General features: G+C 42.5%; 2 protein-coding genes across 6 annotated transcripts in view; one reads left to right on the plus strand and one right to left on the minus strand.

Moving 5' to 3' along the window:
- Positions 1-18,112, plus strand: part of corn (microtubule-binding protein cornetto) — a 60,529-nt gene that overhangs the window by 28,898 nt on the left and 13,519 nt on the right. For 2 of the 4 annotated variants that reach the window (XM_033472212.2, XM_033472213.2), the window contains exon 1: positions 13,354-13,373. The exons of the other annotated variants lie outside the window; for them this stretch is intronic. In XM_033472212.2, the coding sequence (XP_033328103.2) occupies positions 13,371-13,373 (3 nt within the window). In that variant the 5' untranslated portion in view covers positions 13,354-13,370. Of the gene's footprint in view, positions 1-13,353; positions 13,374-18,112 lie in introns of those variants that run through there. 4 annotated transcript variants of the gene reach the window in all.
- Positions 7,561-13,200, minus strand: LOC117221337 (uncharacterized). Of its 2 annotated transcripts, none has more exons than XM_033472223.2 (2): positions 12,817-13,200; positions 7,561-10,319 (listed from the first exon to the last, which is right to left on the minus strand). In XM_033472223.2, exon 2 carries the CDS (start codon positions 9,421-9,423, stop codon positions 8,833-8,835), a length of 591 nt encoding a protein of 196 aa, XP_033328114.1. In that variant the 5' UTR covers positions 9,424-10,319; positions 12,817-13,200; the 3' UTR covers positions 7,561-8,832. The 2 variants fall into 2 exon arrangements, with proteins under 2 accessions (XP_033328114.1, XP_033328113.1); XM_033472222.2 differs by having other exon boundaries at positions 12,052-13,200.

Consider the following 18,112-nt stretch of genomic DNA (forward strand, 5'->3'; position numbering starts at 1 on the left):
AAAGACCTGGACCGCGAATGCGTCTCGACGACGCGAAAGCCCGCGGAGAAGAAGCCGAGTTTTTCCAGCCGGTTGATCCGCGAGACGAAACAGTTTTCTTTCGCGACCCGGCCACTCGTGTTCGCTTCTGGGTTAAACGCGGCTCGAAATACGAAACGCCGCCGTCGCCGTGTTTCTGTTCTGCGGAACACGCTGTTCGGCGGCGACAAGTGCCCGAGAAAATTTCCAACGACCCGGACACATGAATTGCCCCCTTCAGCGTACAGGTCGATGCATTTTTACCTGGCTCGTATCCTTGCGACTTTAGTCGACCGTTTTATTCTTTCCGGTTCGCGCGCTCGTTAGGAAACGTTGGAAAACTGTTCAGAGTCGCGTAGAGCTTTCTTCTCGCGCGCGGGAAGCATAGAACGCTGTTCGGGATTGGCCACGCGGACCGGTGGACAATCATGGCGGTCGCCGCCGATTTCGGCGCGACTGCGAACAAAATCGTGACCGCGCGAGGTTCGACCGTGCGCGACGCGCCTAGGAGAGACAGGGCCTGCCATCTCTAAGCGAGTAGTTCGCATCGTCGGGACAACTCGCTTTTGGCCCGAGCGGCCGCTCTGTTTACGTGACGTCACCGCGCGACGAATAGTAAGGCGTCCCTCTCGCACCACGGCGCAACCGTAACGGTCGCACTCGCTCTCTTCGTTACGAACCGCGCGAGAGTCAACGCGCAGCGTGTCATTCGAGCCGTTAGAGATATTCACGAGCGCCTTGTGCATTCGTTACCGCGATGGTATCTTTATTGTTATTTTAGTTACATTGTTTGTTCTCGTTATCGAAATGTCAAGTTTATCGTTGTCTACCGTACGAGCGAATTACAGATCATTCGGCGAGCAAACAGTTTACGCGCGTTTATCCTCGAGACGAGTGCGTTCAATACTTTCGCTGCTCGTCTCACGGCACAGGGAACTTCCTCGTGTCGTGCCGTTTCAAACAACCGCGCGGTCCATATGCTCGCGCGGCTTTAAAACGTCGATTTCAATTTCTCGCACAGCAATTGCATAATTTATTGCCTGCTTGTTCGTTCCGTGCGAGCGATTAGGTAATTCTCTTCGAAGTTACACACAGGTTAGCCCGTTCGTAAGGTAGACGAACTGTAGGAATGTAGAGAGGTTATGTCGTAAAGCGTCGAATATTTTTATTTCGAACTTGGCACACTTGTTCACCAGCATTCGGTGAATACGCTGCATAATACGCTCGCACACGCTGGCGACGGATTGTTTAAAATGTTGCAGCGACAACGGTAACGAGTAGGCCGCGGATTTTTATGAAAAAATAATAATTGTCCGTATTGTTTGCAAGATATAGAAACTAGATAGCAAGCTCGTTCTTTTTTTAATCGTTCGAATAGATTGAAAATAATACACGCTGACATTTTAAGATCTCCTTGAACTTTTTACTATTTTAAATTTCGAAAAATTAATATTGTCACCGTTGTCGCTGCAACGTTTAAGAAAAACGTCGCCGGTGTTCGCAAATTTTTTAGTACATTCTCCAAACGTTGGTTGATAAGCGTGCCAAGGTCGAAGTAAAAATAGTCGCTGCGTCGTATTTGAAAAATTCTGAGAATGTACCCTTCGGTTATGTCAAGGTTATGTCAAGGTTAAATCTAGATTAGCCGCGGAACTTTGCAGAAAAGTATGATCACAGCTTAACAAAATTTGCGCGAATTCTTCGATCATCTGTTCGTAATAAATGCTGAGTTTTCTCGGAAAAAAATTTCCAAAGTTTACCTTCGTGTCGTGCCATCGAGCAACGGAGATTTGTCAACGCAGACTGAAAAATCTCGCTGTTCTTGAACGGTTCGCGAATTACGAACATAATCGAATGCTTCTGTAGGCTGTACGGAGCATGCAACGGGCAGGCCTATTGAGCCGTTTCCGCCCGCATTGCGGCTAAATTCTTCAGGATCCGATAAAATATTCTAGTATCTGTGGCAGGGTTGCTCGCGCGCACAGCAGCGTGGCCCGTGCATCGGCATCCGTTGCAGCGGGATTACTGTGCGCCTATACGAGCGAATGATTGCTTAATATCGGGCGTGTTTGGTTAACCAGTTGGCTGTGGCGCCTCCTTTTCAGAGCGTGCACCTACATACATATGTACAGGGTGTCCCAAAAATGTCTCGCAATCCGAAATTGGCGGGTTTCTCGGATCATTCGAAGCAACTTCGTCCTTTACAAAAATGTTCTCCGAGGCACCGTTAACGAGTTATCAACGAAAAACAGTGCGCCAATAAGAATCGAGTACGGCTGACGCGTGGTGGCCCAGCCAACCAGCGCGCGAAGCCCGGTTCCGCTCATTGACTCGGCTGCCTCGCGCTAGCCGCGCTCGCCGAGCTAACGAGCGCGCGAGACCCAGTTGCGCTGATTGGCTTGGTCGCCCCGCATCAGCCGAGCTCGCCTCTCATTGGCGCACTGTTTTTCGTTGATAACTCGTTAACGGTGCCTCGGAGAAAATTTTTGTAACGGATAAAGTTGCTTCGAATGACCCGAGGAACCCGCCACTTTCGGATTGCGAGACATTTTTGGGATACCCTGTACATACCGCCGCTTCTCCATGGCGACTATACTCGTTGAAAACATTTAACTGGTTAATATCGGTCGTGTTTGGTTAAAGGGGGAACCGCGGGTGTCGTCTTAACGGAATAATGGAAAGGAGGAGCCGGCGTTACGGCCTCATCAAATAAAGCCCACGGGTTTTCGAGCGGAACCATGTTCCGTTCCGATCAATATTTACAACTGCCTGGACCACCCTGTATGTGTACCTAGCGTCAGCATTGTCTGCGAGGAGAGGTGCACGTGGCCTCATTAACGGCCGCGCGCGCTTCGGTCGGTCGGGGTGGAACGCTCAAAGCGGTCTATTCATCCCGACTGTATTTCGTTAATTGCATTCGCGCGCGCGCGCGCGCGACCGATCGACTTTCTCCCCGTCGAACGTTTCTTTCGGACGCTCTTTTCGCCGCTCCTTCTGCCGCACCGCCCCCCTCCCCTCCCCGCCCATTTTAACGCTGATTCGACAATTATTCGGCCCATAGACGTAAACTGGAAACAATGAGCCTGTCGCGCCCCCTATTTCTCGTGGAACCGTGGCTTTCGAGTGGAAACACTGCATTTGGATTGTTCGGAGCTGTTGCACTGGATCATCCTCTGTCGCCTTTTAGGCGATTGCTCGTTTGACTGCGACGCGTCCAAAGTGACTTGTTTTATAGAAAAAGTACAAAATATCTGAAAGATAGTAAAATTGCCATTTTTTTTTCTCCACATGGCAAGCAACAGTTTACAAATAATTTAGGTATCGATCGCTCTCAGATGAATAGCCCTGTAGAATAAATTATTAAAAATGACGCAACTTAGATACGCAAAATCTTATAAAAATAGTACAAAATATTATATATATATATATATATATATATATATATATATATAATAATAATAATAATAATAAAACAACCATTTCTTCGTGTAGAAAATAATTTAGACGCCGGGCTTGAATGTATCGTCCTGTATAATAAATTATTATTAAATTATTATTATTATTATTATTATCAAAACCGATGTACATTGTAATAAATAAATATTGTAAATATAAATTAAATTCAAATAAAAACTAGGTAGAAACGGTAAAAGAGTTTCGAACGATGATAGCGCATAATTCAAACGATAACGCAGAATTAAAATAGGAACGGGTTTCCTTTGAGAATGTTCGCATTTTCCGAGAAGGGTGCGCTAAATGTAACGAAACAGCATGGCTGCGCAGACTGTTACCGAAATAAACGGCGGCTAGCAGCAGCGGCGGTGGTGGCGGCGGCGGTGGCGGCATCGGCAGCGGCGCGGCGTGTTAATGAAGGAACGAGCGCATCCTGTGCGCAATTCGCCTGGCAATATTAATTAGGCTCCCTCGGCCAGACGGACGGAAGCCGCTCTCGATCGGGCTTCCCCGAAATTTCGGACTTGACATTGGCTTTGCCTCGATAAGATAACCCGATCGATCGGATTCGAGCCGTTTTTATTTTTTCTGTTGGAATATATTAAAAAATGCGTAAACAGGATGACCCATTTAAGTTGAGATTGTAAAAAATCTCGTAGACAGGCGATTAAAAAAAATAAATAAATAAACTGACACACGTGTCTTTCAATATTTCGAGCGAAGAGTCAAATGGCACTGCTAGTTTTTTAATGCGTGGCCCTTTTCAAGGTTATCTCAAGGTCATCTTGCTTTTTTTTATCACGAGACTACATTTTTTATTTCGGAATCATATCCCGCTCAAGGAAATGCGCGACTTTTGTTCGATACATGTTTTTGTAAGTTCAATATATTTTAAGCTGTTTAGCTGTTTTTTCATGTTTACGTTCCATTTTTTTGATGTCGGAAATTATGCAGAAAATTACATTTACTGAGTATAAATTTAATCGAGTTGGTAATAGTATTAAAATCCAATTACTTTAACAGAAAATTGATTATGTATAATTATAATTAATAATAATATAATTATAATTATATTATAATATAATTATAATATAATTAATATGTATGTACACGTTACGCCGTGGGTCGTCATGAATTTTGCACCGCGCCACCTGTTACACCGCGTTCGCCTAATCAGTGCGACATTGTCCCGGACCGATCGCAGAGGGAATCGTCGATATTATCGTCGAGAGGTCTCCTCGAAGCTTCGAAATTATCTTGTTTGCTCTTATCCGTATCGATTCGCTTTCCGTTTGTATTTGATTTAACGATTACGGGAATTCCAGTGGGCACGGTTTTTTGTTCCGATAGGGGCTCGACCGATGCTGTGTCATGCGCTCGAAATTATATTTTTCACTTTATTATCTTATGTGTACTTAATAATATTCCCCGCGTCGACGCGAGAAGGACGGCTCATTCGAACAGAACAGTGCTTTTATCGAGTACATAGAAAGTGTCATAACGCTAAACTATTGTACGCTAAATAGTGCTATGAGATTCGTGAGACAGTCGTACGGAGTCGCGTAGAGCTTTCTTCTCGCGCGCGGGGAGCATAGAACGCTGATCGGGATTGGCCACGCGGACCGGTGGACAATCATGGCGGTCGCCGCCGATTTCGGCGCGACTGCGAACAAAATCGTGACCGCGCGAGGTTCGACCGTGCGCGACGCGCCTAGGAGGGACAGGGCCTGCCATCTCTAAGCGAGTAGTTCGCATCGTCGGGACAACTCGCTTTTGGCCCGAGCGGCCGCTCTGTTTACGTGACGTCACCGCGCGACGAATGGTAAGGCGTCCCTCTCGCACCACGGCGCAACCGTAACGGTCGAACTCGCTCTCTTCGTTACGAACCGCGCGAGAGTCAACGCGCACCGTGTCATTCGAGCCGTTAGAGATATTCACGAGCGCCTTGTGCATTCGTTACCGCGACGGTATCTTTATTGTTATTTTAGTTACATTGTTTGTTCTCGTTATCGAAATGTCAAGTTTATCGTTGTCTACCGTACGAACGAATTACAGTTCATTCGGCGAGCAAACAGTTCACGCACGTTTATCCTCGAGACGAGTGCGTTCAATACTTTCGCTGCTCGTCTCACGGCAGAGGGAACTTCCTCGTGTCGTACCGTTTCAAACAACCGCGCGGTCCATATGCTCGCGCGGCTTTAAAACGTCGATTTCAATCTCTTGCACAGCAATTGCATAATTTATTGCCTGCTTGTTCGTATGTATGACTGGTAATATAAAATGAAGAAGTAAGGCTTGAATATATAATTTCCGTTGTTAAATGCTTTTTTCCGCTTTTCGTATGGAAACCGACCACTGCACGTTGATTCGTCCACCCGGGTCTCGATGGTCTCCGAAGAAACGTCGGGCGTCGTTCAACTTCTTTCAAGCTCTCCGAGCTCTTCGATTGTGATCGAGACGCGCCAATGTTGCATCGTCGATCGGGAAACGTGGGAGGCCTGGTCGCGGACTGCAATTTACGGTGGACACGTGTTTCGTGCGATCGGACGCGACAGATAGCATCAACAATCTTCGCGGACACAATGGGACTCGCCGAGTGACATAATCGACTCGCCAACGACGTGACTCGGTGGGGGGGAGTATGTTTTTCTCCTGGACGGCAGAGACGAAATCTCTGTGGCGCGCGCGGCTTGTTCATTCGATGGAATCTCCCTTTTCATTCGTTCCGTGTCATCGCTATTTTCGGATATAAAGTGTAGACTCCCTTATAATGCGTTACGTGTTCTATGAAACCGCGTTATAGGAAATCGTGCGACACGGACACTTCTTTTTCTTCTCTAATATAACACGAATAATATTTATATATTTAATGGTGAAAAAATACAGGAATTTCGAACGACCTGATGCAGATTTTAAATAAAAAAATAAAATAATAAGATGACCACAATTCCTTAAAATTAATATAAAAAATTAGCTGTATTAGCTATAAAATCACAAAAAAATACAGGAATTTAGAATGACTTGATACAAATTTGAAATAAAAATAAAAAATAATAAGACGACCGCAATTCCTTAAATTACTATGACAAATATTTACAGACTCTTAACTATAAAATCACAAAAATAAAACAAAATACTAGAATTTCTAGGAAGAATTTACTGCACTCTTCCAAATGCAAACACACCTTGTTTCGAAGTGATCGAAATTTGATCAGACCAGTCCGCCGTAATTAGAAGATGTGCGAGGATGCCGTCGCGTATCGATCAATCGGTTATCCGTTTCCATGGGCGCGCTGGATTCTATTTTCCTACCTAAATCGACTGCCGACAGTCACGATACTCTGACGAGCGCATCATCGCGATCGTTGCCGAGTTCCTGGAAATAATGCTGTTGTTGCTCGGCGATAAATCGGATAAATTTCGTGAAATTGATGTAAAAATTCCGCGCGTCATTATTTTACGTTACGGCGTACACACACGCGTCGCTCGCTATCCCAATGATTGTCCTAATCGACCGTTGTGTTCGCGACGAATAATTGTTTTGCAGAAATTGCATTCCTCTTTTTCCGTCCGACTTTAACGTTAAGTGTTCTGGCCTCGACTGTTTTACTATTGTTTCGTCGCTCGCTTTGTATATGTATAATATATAATATTATTTATATATATAATATATAATACTATGTATATTAATATTACAACATTATTTATATATATATATATATATATATATATATATATATAATATAAAATATGAATATATAATACATATTACAATGATATAAATATAATTAATAAAATAATATACAAAATAAAAATATAAAATAACATAACCTTTTTTATCATTCCAATGTTTGTAATCTAAACGAGATACCACAATCCTATGTTTAACGATATTTCGTATTTTCTTATCATCGTATTAGTAATAAAAATGTTGCTTGACTCGTCTCGATTTCCATAAAATAATCTAATCGAGCCATTAGCATACGCTTCTAATCTGCTCGCGAATGCGGACACGGAAGGACACGTTCGAAGGACATTGTCAACGAAGGAGAGTCAACGTTCGCGATTGTGTCTTCATTTAAGTAGACGTTTAATTCTTAAATCGTTATTTATTGTTCACAAGATTCTTATTATGTAAACATTTAATTCTTAAATTCTACATTTAAATCATTATTCATTGTTCACAAAATTTTTATTATGTAAACATCTAATTCTTGAGTTCTTGATTGATTTTATTGCTCGAAAATTCTCAATTTAAATCATTATTTATTGTGTTCCAAAATTCTTGACTTAAATCGAATTCCAAAATTCTTGATTTAAGTCATTATTCATTGTTCCAAAATTCTCGATTTAAATCATTAATCATTGTTCCAAAATTCTCGATTCAAATCATTAATCATTGTTCCAAAATTCTCGATTTAGATCATTAATCATTGTCCCAAAATTCTCGATTTAGATCATTAATTATTGTCCCAAAATTCTCGATTTAGATCATTAATCATTGTCCCAAAATTCTCGATTTAGATCATTAATCATCGTGTTCCAAAGTACTAGATTTAAATCGAATTCATTGTTCCAAGATTCTTGATCCAAGCCGAATTTGCATTGTTCGATGGTTCTCGATTGAAATCGAATTGATTAGGCTCCGCGCGCGTGGTCAGTCCTCTACAAGGCATTGTTGCAGGAACTTTCGATCGCCGATGCCGCGATCGACGGAATACTGTCGCCCTTGTAGATCAGGGTCGGTCCGCGCGAATAAGTAGCGCGTACATTTCGTAATAGCAGTCCTTTTAAGTACGTAACAAATACTGCCGGATTTGCACCATTGACTAGCGCTCCACTAAATTAAACAATCCTTGTCGCGTTTAACATTAGGAGACTACAGATATATTTGTGCGCTTATTCGAGATTATGAATCGTCGCTAGACGGCGAATTTTATGCATTTATAGCAAAATTGCATTTGTTATAATTCCAAGCCTTTTGCCCTACAACCACGTCTGGGAGACGTGGTATAAAAATCGAGCTATAAATGATTTTCACGCCTGAGAGACGTAGTAAAAAAATCTGGCCAGAAATGACTATCACGTCTGAGAGACGTGGTCAAAAAATCTAGCTATAAATGACTATCACGTCTGAGAGACGTGGTCAAAAGATCGGGCCAGAAATGACTATCACGTCTGAGAGACGTGGTCAAAAAATCTGGCCAGAAATGACTATCACGTCCGAGAGACGTGGTAAGAATATCGGGCCATTTTCCCGATTTCGACTAACCTCTTGGACACCCTGTATATCATTTTTACTATAAATGCATAAAATCCGCAGTCGAATAATGCCACTAGAAAACACACCGCTCGCACACTTCACTTCCCCTTGTCCTTCCTCTTGGTCTCGACCTTCGCGAACACGCCATTGCACGACCTGACCACCGATCCAGGATCGACGAACCACCTGCCGACGATGTCCTGCTCGCAGTGCACCACGGTAACGATCTTCACAATCTTCTCCTTTCGCTTCCTGCCCGCGGACCTCGCCTCCTTCTTCGCGTTCGCGGCATTGTCCTCCTCCTCCACTCCCCCGGACCGGTCGGTCCCTTTTTTCCCCTTCGAGTCGTTCTCCTCCTTTTTCGACGTCTTCTCCGTCCGCTTGGCCCGCGTCTTTTTGTCGCCGTCGACGGACACCTTGCCACCGTCGCCGACGTACTTCACCTTGTTCCGCGAGCACATCGGGCCCAAGGTCACCCGACCACCGTCGCCCATGTACTGGACGTCGCCGACGTTCGAGTCGATCCTCAGCCGACATCCGTCGCCGATCACGCGAACCGTTCCCGAGTTCCCCGACAACACGATGCTGCAGCCGTCGCCGACGATCTCCAGGGTCCGTTCGTTCGACGGTAGCTTCAAGCAGAGACCGTCACCGCAGATCCTCTCGACGTCGACTGCTTCCGCGCGCATTTTCGTTAGTTTTATTTTATTTTATATTACTTCGCGGTAGCAGTGATCGTTCGAATTTCTAGCTATTTTTGTAATATGGTTTATAATAATATGTTTTAAATAATATTATTTAGCTTCATGTATGCTCAGTGAAACGCAATTGTTGAGCAAATTCCTCGGAAATAGTAGCAACGATAATATTTGTCCGTTCAGATTTCTAGCGATTTTTATAATAATATTGTTTATAATAACATATGCCAAATGGAACACAATCGTTGAACAAATTCCTCGTAAACAATAGCAACGATAATATGTCTTTTCAGAATTCTAGCTATTTTTAAAATAATACGTTTGATAGTAATATTATTTATCATGTATACAAATAATACGTTTTATAATAATATTATTTATAAACGTGTTTGTACAGAGTTTCAGTAATCGTAGAATCGTACGTACGTAATAAACATTGGCATTTCACCGAGTGTTAACGCTATCGCGTGTCTTTCGGCCCCCGTAACCCTAGAATCGTCCTGGTAACGCGAAACCGGCTGGAATCGGCTTATGCAACGCGCACGGAGATCGATTTCGCGGACTGGCAGTCGTTCCTCCGGCCTCGGCGCTCGATTACCGGACCGTTTATCCGCGAGGAAGATCGATTGTGTTTTGCACCTGCAGACTCTCGCGCGCGACTTCTTGCTGCACCGCGCGAGCGGCGGCGGCTTGTTTTCGTTTTTCTTGGCTCTCGATCACCGGTGTACCGTTGCTCGCCCTTTCCTTTCCTTTCCTTTCCTTTCCTTTCCTTTCCTTTCCTTTCCTTTCCTTCGCTTTGCTTTGGTGCGCCGCCCACGCGATGCCCACTTCCGGTAGGCGATGCCCACTTCCAAAATGGCTGCCGCACCAGAGAGGCACGGAGAAGGCTGGAAAAATTAGAGAGACAACGTTTTTAGACCGGAGAGAAAGGGAGGCGCGATAAGTTTCTATTATTTTCTTGAATCGATCCCGTTACGCGTTCGCTGCTAATATCACGCATTTGCGGCGACCGTTGTTCCCTGTTCCGTGCCTGAGACAATGACGATACTGTTCTTTATTTTATACTGTTCTTTATTAATGACAGGTTATTTATTTTATAATCGTACAAAAGTGCGTCGATTATTTCGTGGGAAATGCTCGAATGAATTCCGTCGTTGCGGAGAGTTTTATCATGAAAACTACGTAAAACTATTGAAATCGTGTACAGTTCAATGAAAACTGCGATTGCTTGCAGTCTTTAATTTGTTGCATAACAACGTCAACCGATTTCGATACAATTTTCAGCGCGAGTCACCGAGATCTGCGAAACGTATTTTTTAAATATTCGTTACGGGTTCAGATAAAAAGAGTTGACCGTACTTTCTATATTCAATAATATAAAATACAGAAAATAAAATAAAAAGAATAAATTCTATATTTAATAAATATATTTAATTTTTATATTGTTAATTTTGTAAAGAGAACTGTTATAATTCGGTGTCTATTGTTATTGCTATTATACTGTTAATTTTATAGAGAAAAAAAGGTGCATAACACGAGCTTTTTCTTTTTTTTATTATTTTTTCTCGTGGACTAATATAGCTATCGTCTAAAAAAAATTCAAGTCACTCGGTCCATTTTTAAAAAAGTTTTTGCGTTTTGAAAGGTGCGCGAGAACATTTTTGCAGGGCACTGTACATACGAGCGTCGCGGCAGTGAACGCGATAAGCAAGCGTTGGCTTATTGGAAGATCTCCGCGCTTTTTATCGGACTATTAATAAATAACAACGAAGTTATTGACCAAGCACGAAAACAATTCGATGTTCTCGGAATCGACTGTCAGAAGAAAGATTAGGGAAGTGTATTGGATGTGCCAATGCTCGATCTCGAGGTTATGTCAAACCATAACATCTAATACATAACCATAACAGAGATACGAGACACGAGGAGAGTTTTCTTTTCGGGCTTGAAAAAACAGTCGTTGCTACGAATTCATTCTCCAAAGACATTTTTGATACAAATAATCTTGACATAGCCTAATTTTACAATGACTGATTCTAAGACCGTTCTCTCGTGTTCGATTGACATTGACCCTAATTTTCAAACCGATCTATCTACATTCTAATTGAAATCAGCTAATAGTTACAGAACTATAAATTTATGTAAATTAAACAAAATTTGCCTAGACCTTAGCTTTATTCTATTTTTGGAAATATAGTAATATAAATATATATTATTATATATAATAGTTATATAACATTATACATAACATTATATAAATAAATACAAAAATAAAATAAAAATAAATAATAGTAAAATAAGGTAATCAAATAAAAATTAGAATATAATTATATAAATATAATTCATATGAAAAGCGAGCAGCTCGAATGCAAAGTAACAAAAAACATGTAAACAATTCTAAAATATTGAAAATCAGAAATATCCACGTAGTTCCTGCGTTAACAAATACAACTTGTTATTATTACATAAAGATGATCCGCAGTCACTGAATCTCCGAGAACAGCGATAGATTCATCGATCGATCGCGAATCGCGATTTACTACCATGAAATTCGAAGCTTCGCGAGAAGAACGTTGACGCGTCTCCTCGATGTTGTAATCGTTCCGAAAACTGACTCACCCAAACAGTGTTTATCCCCCACCGGTGTTTATCCCGACACACAAACGCGTTCTTCACCGGGCGGTCGGCTGCTGCGCGTACTTCGGCGCTCCGCGATCGATCCGAAAGGCACTTTCGGCTTTTCAGCCTGCACGGCGTCGTGATCTATCCTCTCGATCTCCTCTTCGTCGCCTCAGCAAAACAGTGCTTTTGTTCTCGCGTCGAGGACCACCCCCCGATCGCTTTTCTTTTCTCCAGTTAACCTCGCGACACTCTTCGCTCGTGTTTCCGCGAGACAATTAATTCCCCGTCGTTGACTTTTCCGCGCAGTTCCACGCAATTCTCCTTAAACAATTTCCACGGTTTATCCCTTCGAGGACGTGTCGCGACTTTTTCTTTTCCACCGCAGCGTTTCCCGTTTCAGCGTTTTTCCTCGCCGAGCGTCGTCGTCCTCTTTCCGTCGTCGTTTCGCGCCATTTCACGTTCGCGCCGCGTTCGATTCCCTCTTCGAAAAGCCGCCACTTATCCACGTCGCTCGAAAAATACGTCGTAATCCGCCCGGAGCCGCGACGCGGATGTGGCAGATTTCTCGGCGGCCTCTTCGCCTCTATCGCCGCGTCGCCCGACGGAGTCGCGTTTCGTCTGACGCGTGCGACTCTCGGGGAGGTTACTCTTGTCCGGCACGATGCAACGATAATTTCGTGGTTCGAACGCGGACTGGGCTGAGAAAGCCCCGGAGCTCGGGAGAGGGGAGGGGGGTGGTTCAAGACTATGACTGGTCCTTACCGCGAAGCTACGCGCCACGTATCGTAGGACCACAAATTCCTGCTTCCCGAGTGGACTCGTCCGATTCCGATTCCCCGGTTTCTTCCGACCGCGTCGGCTGCTTCAAAATGGCGCCCGCTCGTTCCACGCGTCGGTTAAAGGATTTTCGACAGCCACCTTTTTGATTACAGTTTTCATTTCACTCTAGCTCTCGCGATTCACAAGTTTTTCCACTGGATTCCGGCGAACCACGAGTGAACGGAATGTTTATAAATATTAAATAACCTTCAAGAAGAAAATCCAAGACACTGTGTAAGGTCGCCGCGGATTTCGCACGGTACACTACTCGAACCACTGTTGCCACTTTTTAGATTTTTTAATAGTGTCTTCAATTAGGTGAGACGGTTAGATGCGAAGAGGATCCGATGCCAATTCTTCGTCTTCGAGAAGATACAGTGTTTTTTTTTTACCGCAAATCTACCGAACACCTGAATTATTCTGAACACGTTGCACCTCGATTCATCGACTCGACGGGATCCGGCAACGCTGCGCTCCGCTGACGGTTCGACTCAGCAATGGTAAAATCCAAGTTATGGCACAATTTAGGAACGATACGAATCAGCAATGGTTTGGTTCATAGTTGATGGTTCAATTCAGCAATTTATTATCCATATTATTATTATCCAGCGATGTGTGGTGTACGATTCAGTGGTGGCGCAATTCAAGAATAGTTCGATTCAGCAATGTTGCAATTCAGCGATGGTGCAATTCGAGAATAGTGTAATCCAGCAACGTTGTTGCAATCCAGTGATGGTGCAATTCAAGAATTGCATAATTTAGCAACGTTGTTGCAATCCAGTGATGGTGTAATTCAAGAATAGCACAATTCAGCAATGTTTCACAGTTCACTGACAGTGCAATTCAAGAACAGTCCAACTCAGCAATATTGAAATCCAGTGGTGATTCAATCCAGCGACGGTACAATTCAAAAATAATACAATTCAGCAATGTTTTACAGTCCAGTGACGGTGCAATTCAGCAATGGCGCGATCCAGTAAATGCACGATTCAGGAATAGTACGATCTAGCAACGGTACTCTATCCACCGAAGATGCAATTCAGCAACGTTGAAGATCCACTGAAGATACAATTACAACTGCTGCTAGAGAGGATTCGCTAAACTGAGAGGATTTCTACTGTCCCCGCTGCTCCTCAGTCTCCGGACAGTCCGCACGAACAATGTCGCCAGGTGTTTCGGTGCGAAATTTTCGCGGTCGCAGATGCCCCGCAAATGGGTCTTCGAGGTCCCGGTATATGTTGGTCCCGTGAGTGTCCCGACGGCACAGCACCGGTTTCGACGCCGCGGCGCTGTAATAATGTCAGTTGGGCTGGGGGCTCGCGACCATGGCGGCCAATCGGCCATCTCACCGGCCGCGGGACTTCCCAGATAGAAACATATTGGCCACGTGCCGCCGAGCACTTTGGCAGTCTTCGCTTGTCCTCGGCCGCCACTTCGGCCCGATTATCGGCCGCTCTCTATCCGAAGGTCAATCGTGTTTTCGTAAAGCGCCTTTCGAGCCTTGTTCCGCGGTACTTCCCCGCGAAATTTGTCGGATCCGGATGTTATCTCTGACTTTTCGGTTTTTTTATTTATTTATGCTAATTACTGTTCGCGATTTTGGGTCGAGGACATTTGGTAGATTGAATTGCTGGTATTTAATAGTTGAAAGTTAGTTGAAGGTGAATTGTTGAATTGTTGAATAGTTGAATAGTTGAATTGTTGAATTATTGAATTGTTGAATTCTTGACTTCTTGAACTCTTGAATTCTTGAATTGTTGAATTATTGAATAGTTGAATTCTTGACTTCTTGAACTCTTGAATTCTTAAATTGTTGAACTCTTGAATTCTTGAACTCTTGAACTCTTGAATTCTTGAATAGTTGAATTCTTGAAATTTTGAATTGTTGAATAGTCGAATTGTTAAGTAGTTGAATAGTTGAATTGTCGAATAGTTGAATTCTTGAATTGTCGAATTGTTGAATAGTTGAACTCTTGAATTCTTGAATTTTTGAATATTCGAATTGTTGAATTATTGAATAGTTGAATAGTTGAATTGTTCTCAGTTAAGAACAACAGAAAAGGTGTCTCCTCATTATACTAGAAGGTCTTCGATTTCATCTTCTTTGTTTTGAACGCGACGGCCACATCGTGCCGCCTAATGCACTAACTTGCTTGCAAGTACAATAAATTCTCTCCAATTGTCCTTCAGCTTGTAAACAAAAATAGATAATTTGAGAAGAGGTCATACTATTATACAAACTTCGTGGCTTGATTTTACAGCCGTTAGTTGTTGAATTTCAAGAAATAGGTTGAATAGAAAAATCAATCTAGCAAACAGTTTTTTATTTACCAGTTGATATGATTTAATCGTGAAGGAATGCGATAATGTATTTTATCTGTTCTAATCGTTATTGTTTTTGCCGAATGGGATCGTGCCAGTTAACGCAGACATCTCATAAAGGGAAAACATATTTTACACCTTCTTCAATTAAATAAAAGTTTTAATCGAAAGTTCGCACGTAGTAAAAAATATTAAAGTTATTCTCATAACTAAATATATAATTCAATAAATAAATATAATTAAAATATAATTCAATACCGATTTTTTTTTTTATCTCTAGATAAATATAGAGATATATTTTTATTAAATTTAAATATATTTGTATATAAACTATATGTATATAAACTGTTAATTTTTATTTGGTATAAGTAACCTCTTAAACTGTGGACGACGCCACAATGGTCGATTTCCATACAAAAAGCGGAAAAAGGTCAGTTTTAAAAAATATCCTCGTAATGCATAATTTATTTACCAGTTGTCGAATTAAAGATATGACTTATTATTTACTTTACGATTTTTTTTTATATCATTTGTTCATTTTGGACATAGCTACACGGCTTCAGAGCAGTCCATCCCCAAATCATCCTAAATTTATATCATTATAATTATTTATATATTATAATCATTCACATTTATTTTATATATTTATAATCATTCATAATTATTTTGTTCTTCGAAAACAAATAATTTTTACAAAATTTAATGTACTTAGTATTGTGTGTATAGTAATGTACTTAAATTATGTCACAGAACACTGTTTTATCTCTCACATTTTTCGCGGTATGTCCAATCGAATACGATGAATTTTCATTTTGTTTTCTAATTATGTATATTTTATTATATATTATTTAAATTATAATTCAATTATTATTATTTACTACGATCTTTTTTTTACCATTTGTTCATTTTCGACACGGCTGCATGTCTTCGAAGTAGCCCGTCTCCAAATCATCCTAAATTTATGTCATCGCTTACATAATTATTTAACTGTAATTATAAATACTAACTTATAATTTTTTAACTATTAGTTTTGGAACAATGATCGCAACGTGAAAATGGAAAGAATATTCAATTCAATTGGAAAACAAAAATTGTATTTTTAAAAAATTCGTTTGTAAACAATTAAAAACCACTGCATTTCGTTTTCGTTATTCTATCCCACCAAAAACCCAAATATATGTGCCAGCGATATAAAATAAAAAAGTACGGCTCGAATTATATAATTTCAATTGTCGCACGTATTTTTCCGCTTTTTGTACGGAAACCTACCAGTGGGAACTTTCAACGTCACGAATCGACGAGCTATTATCATCGAGAGCGCAGGGGTCCGGTATCGACTTTCCCGTCGTTTTATCGGCAAGAATGAATCGCGCCGGCGATACCGTGTGATTAATCGGCCGCGGGAAGAGGGGGAGACTTACGCCTTACGCGTTGACAGCGTTCGAAGGCGCGCGACGCGAGCAATAGCACGCTCGAATCGCGTCGTATGCGATCCGTCGGCAGCGAGAAAGGGGAACACCGGTCGGTGACGCGACGTTTCTCGTCGATTACTACTGAAATACGTAATTGCGCGGAAGGAGGGGGTCTCCGAGAGGGACGGCTGAGCGGCGGGGCGGGGGGTGGGGAGAGGCAGGCGGCGTGAATCGCGCGACAGATTAAGATGGAATGATTGCGGACGGAAGAGCGGTGGCGCGCTTAAACGGCCACGAAACGGTCGCGTATCCTACCTATTCTTATTCTTCTTATTCTTCTCGAACGGCTAGTTTCACGCTCGCGTTTTCAAGCTTCCTCGAGTCTGCTCCCCGTCCCGATTCGATCACCTGCTCCCCTCGCGTTCTTATTTGACAGGTTCTCACTGAATTTAATAATTTCTGCACTCTCTTGTGCGCTCATTCTACAGGGTGTCGCATAATCGTGTTATCAGCCGGAAACGGGTGATTCCTGAGGTTATTTGACGTAACTTTTTCCTTAGCGAAAATGCAGGCTTTGTTGAAATATGAACAAATTTCGTAATGTTGAAATTGTTTCGAGACTGAGGGGTTGCTGAAGTCATTTGAAATAACTTTCTCCTTTACAAAAATTTTCTACGAGGCTTCGTTTAGGAGTTATTAACGAAAGACGACGCGCCAATGAGAGGCGAGCGCTCGGCCGCCGCGCGCCAGCGCCGAGCTCGCCGCTCATTGGCGCACTGTTTTTCGCGAATAACTCGCAAACGAAGCCGTGGATTGCATTTCCGCTGAGGAAAAAGTTGCTTCAAATAACCTTAGGATTAACCGCGGTCTGCTTGTTTCACGGAGAATCGCGTTGTACATGCAGAATTAATTTTACCTCGAACATAATTACATGGAATTAGCGTCGAACGAGCGCGAGTGTCGGATCCAGAGAATTCGATCGAGGTCGGACGAGGCGAAACGGACGATCCAGCGATTCGTTCTCCGTAGAAAATAAAAAAAGAAGTTCACGAGCTGTGTACGCCCGCGACGAATGATAAATGCAGGCCGGATTATGTAATTTCGGCGGCAACGTTCTCGTTCGTAATTCGTCGCACGTGTTGACGCACGCGGCGGCCGTGAATCATGCCGAGAAATTCGTCGCGAAGACGCATGGGTAGCGCGCGAGCAACATTAATTGTCGTTCATAAATTTCTCCCCGTACTTTTCCGGTGGCATCGTACTACGCTGCCAGCTGTGGAAGACAGAACTGAACTCTGGCTATAGTGAGACATTGAATAACCGGTTTATCATCGATTGCTTTTCTTGAACGAAAACGTGGATATTGAATGAATTAAAACAAGCTTGTAACTTGGAATTTCATTTGTTTGCGTGTACTATGTAACGAAGAGTCTTTCCTGTTGACGTCGATAGACCATTATTTATTATTATTTATTTATTTAATACTATTTAATATTTATTATTTA

Source organism: Megalopta genalis, unplaced genomic scaffold (genome assembly GCF_051020955.1).
Source record: "Megalopta genalis isolate 19385.01 unplaced genomic scaffold, iyMegGena1_principal scaffold0037, whole genome shotgun sequence".
Classification (NCBI taxonomy): domain Eukaryota; kingdom Metazoa; phylum Arthropoda; class Insecta; order Hymenoptera; family Halictidae; genus Megalopta; species Megalopta genalis.

Excerpts from the sequence above, each read along its gene's own strand:
- LOC117221337 (XM_033472223.2), bottom strand. The coding sequence starts at position 9,423 with ATGCGCGCGGAAGCAGTCGACGTCGAGAGGATCTGCGGTGACGGTCTC.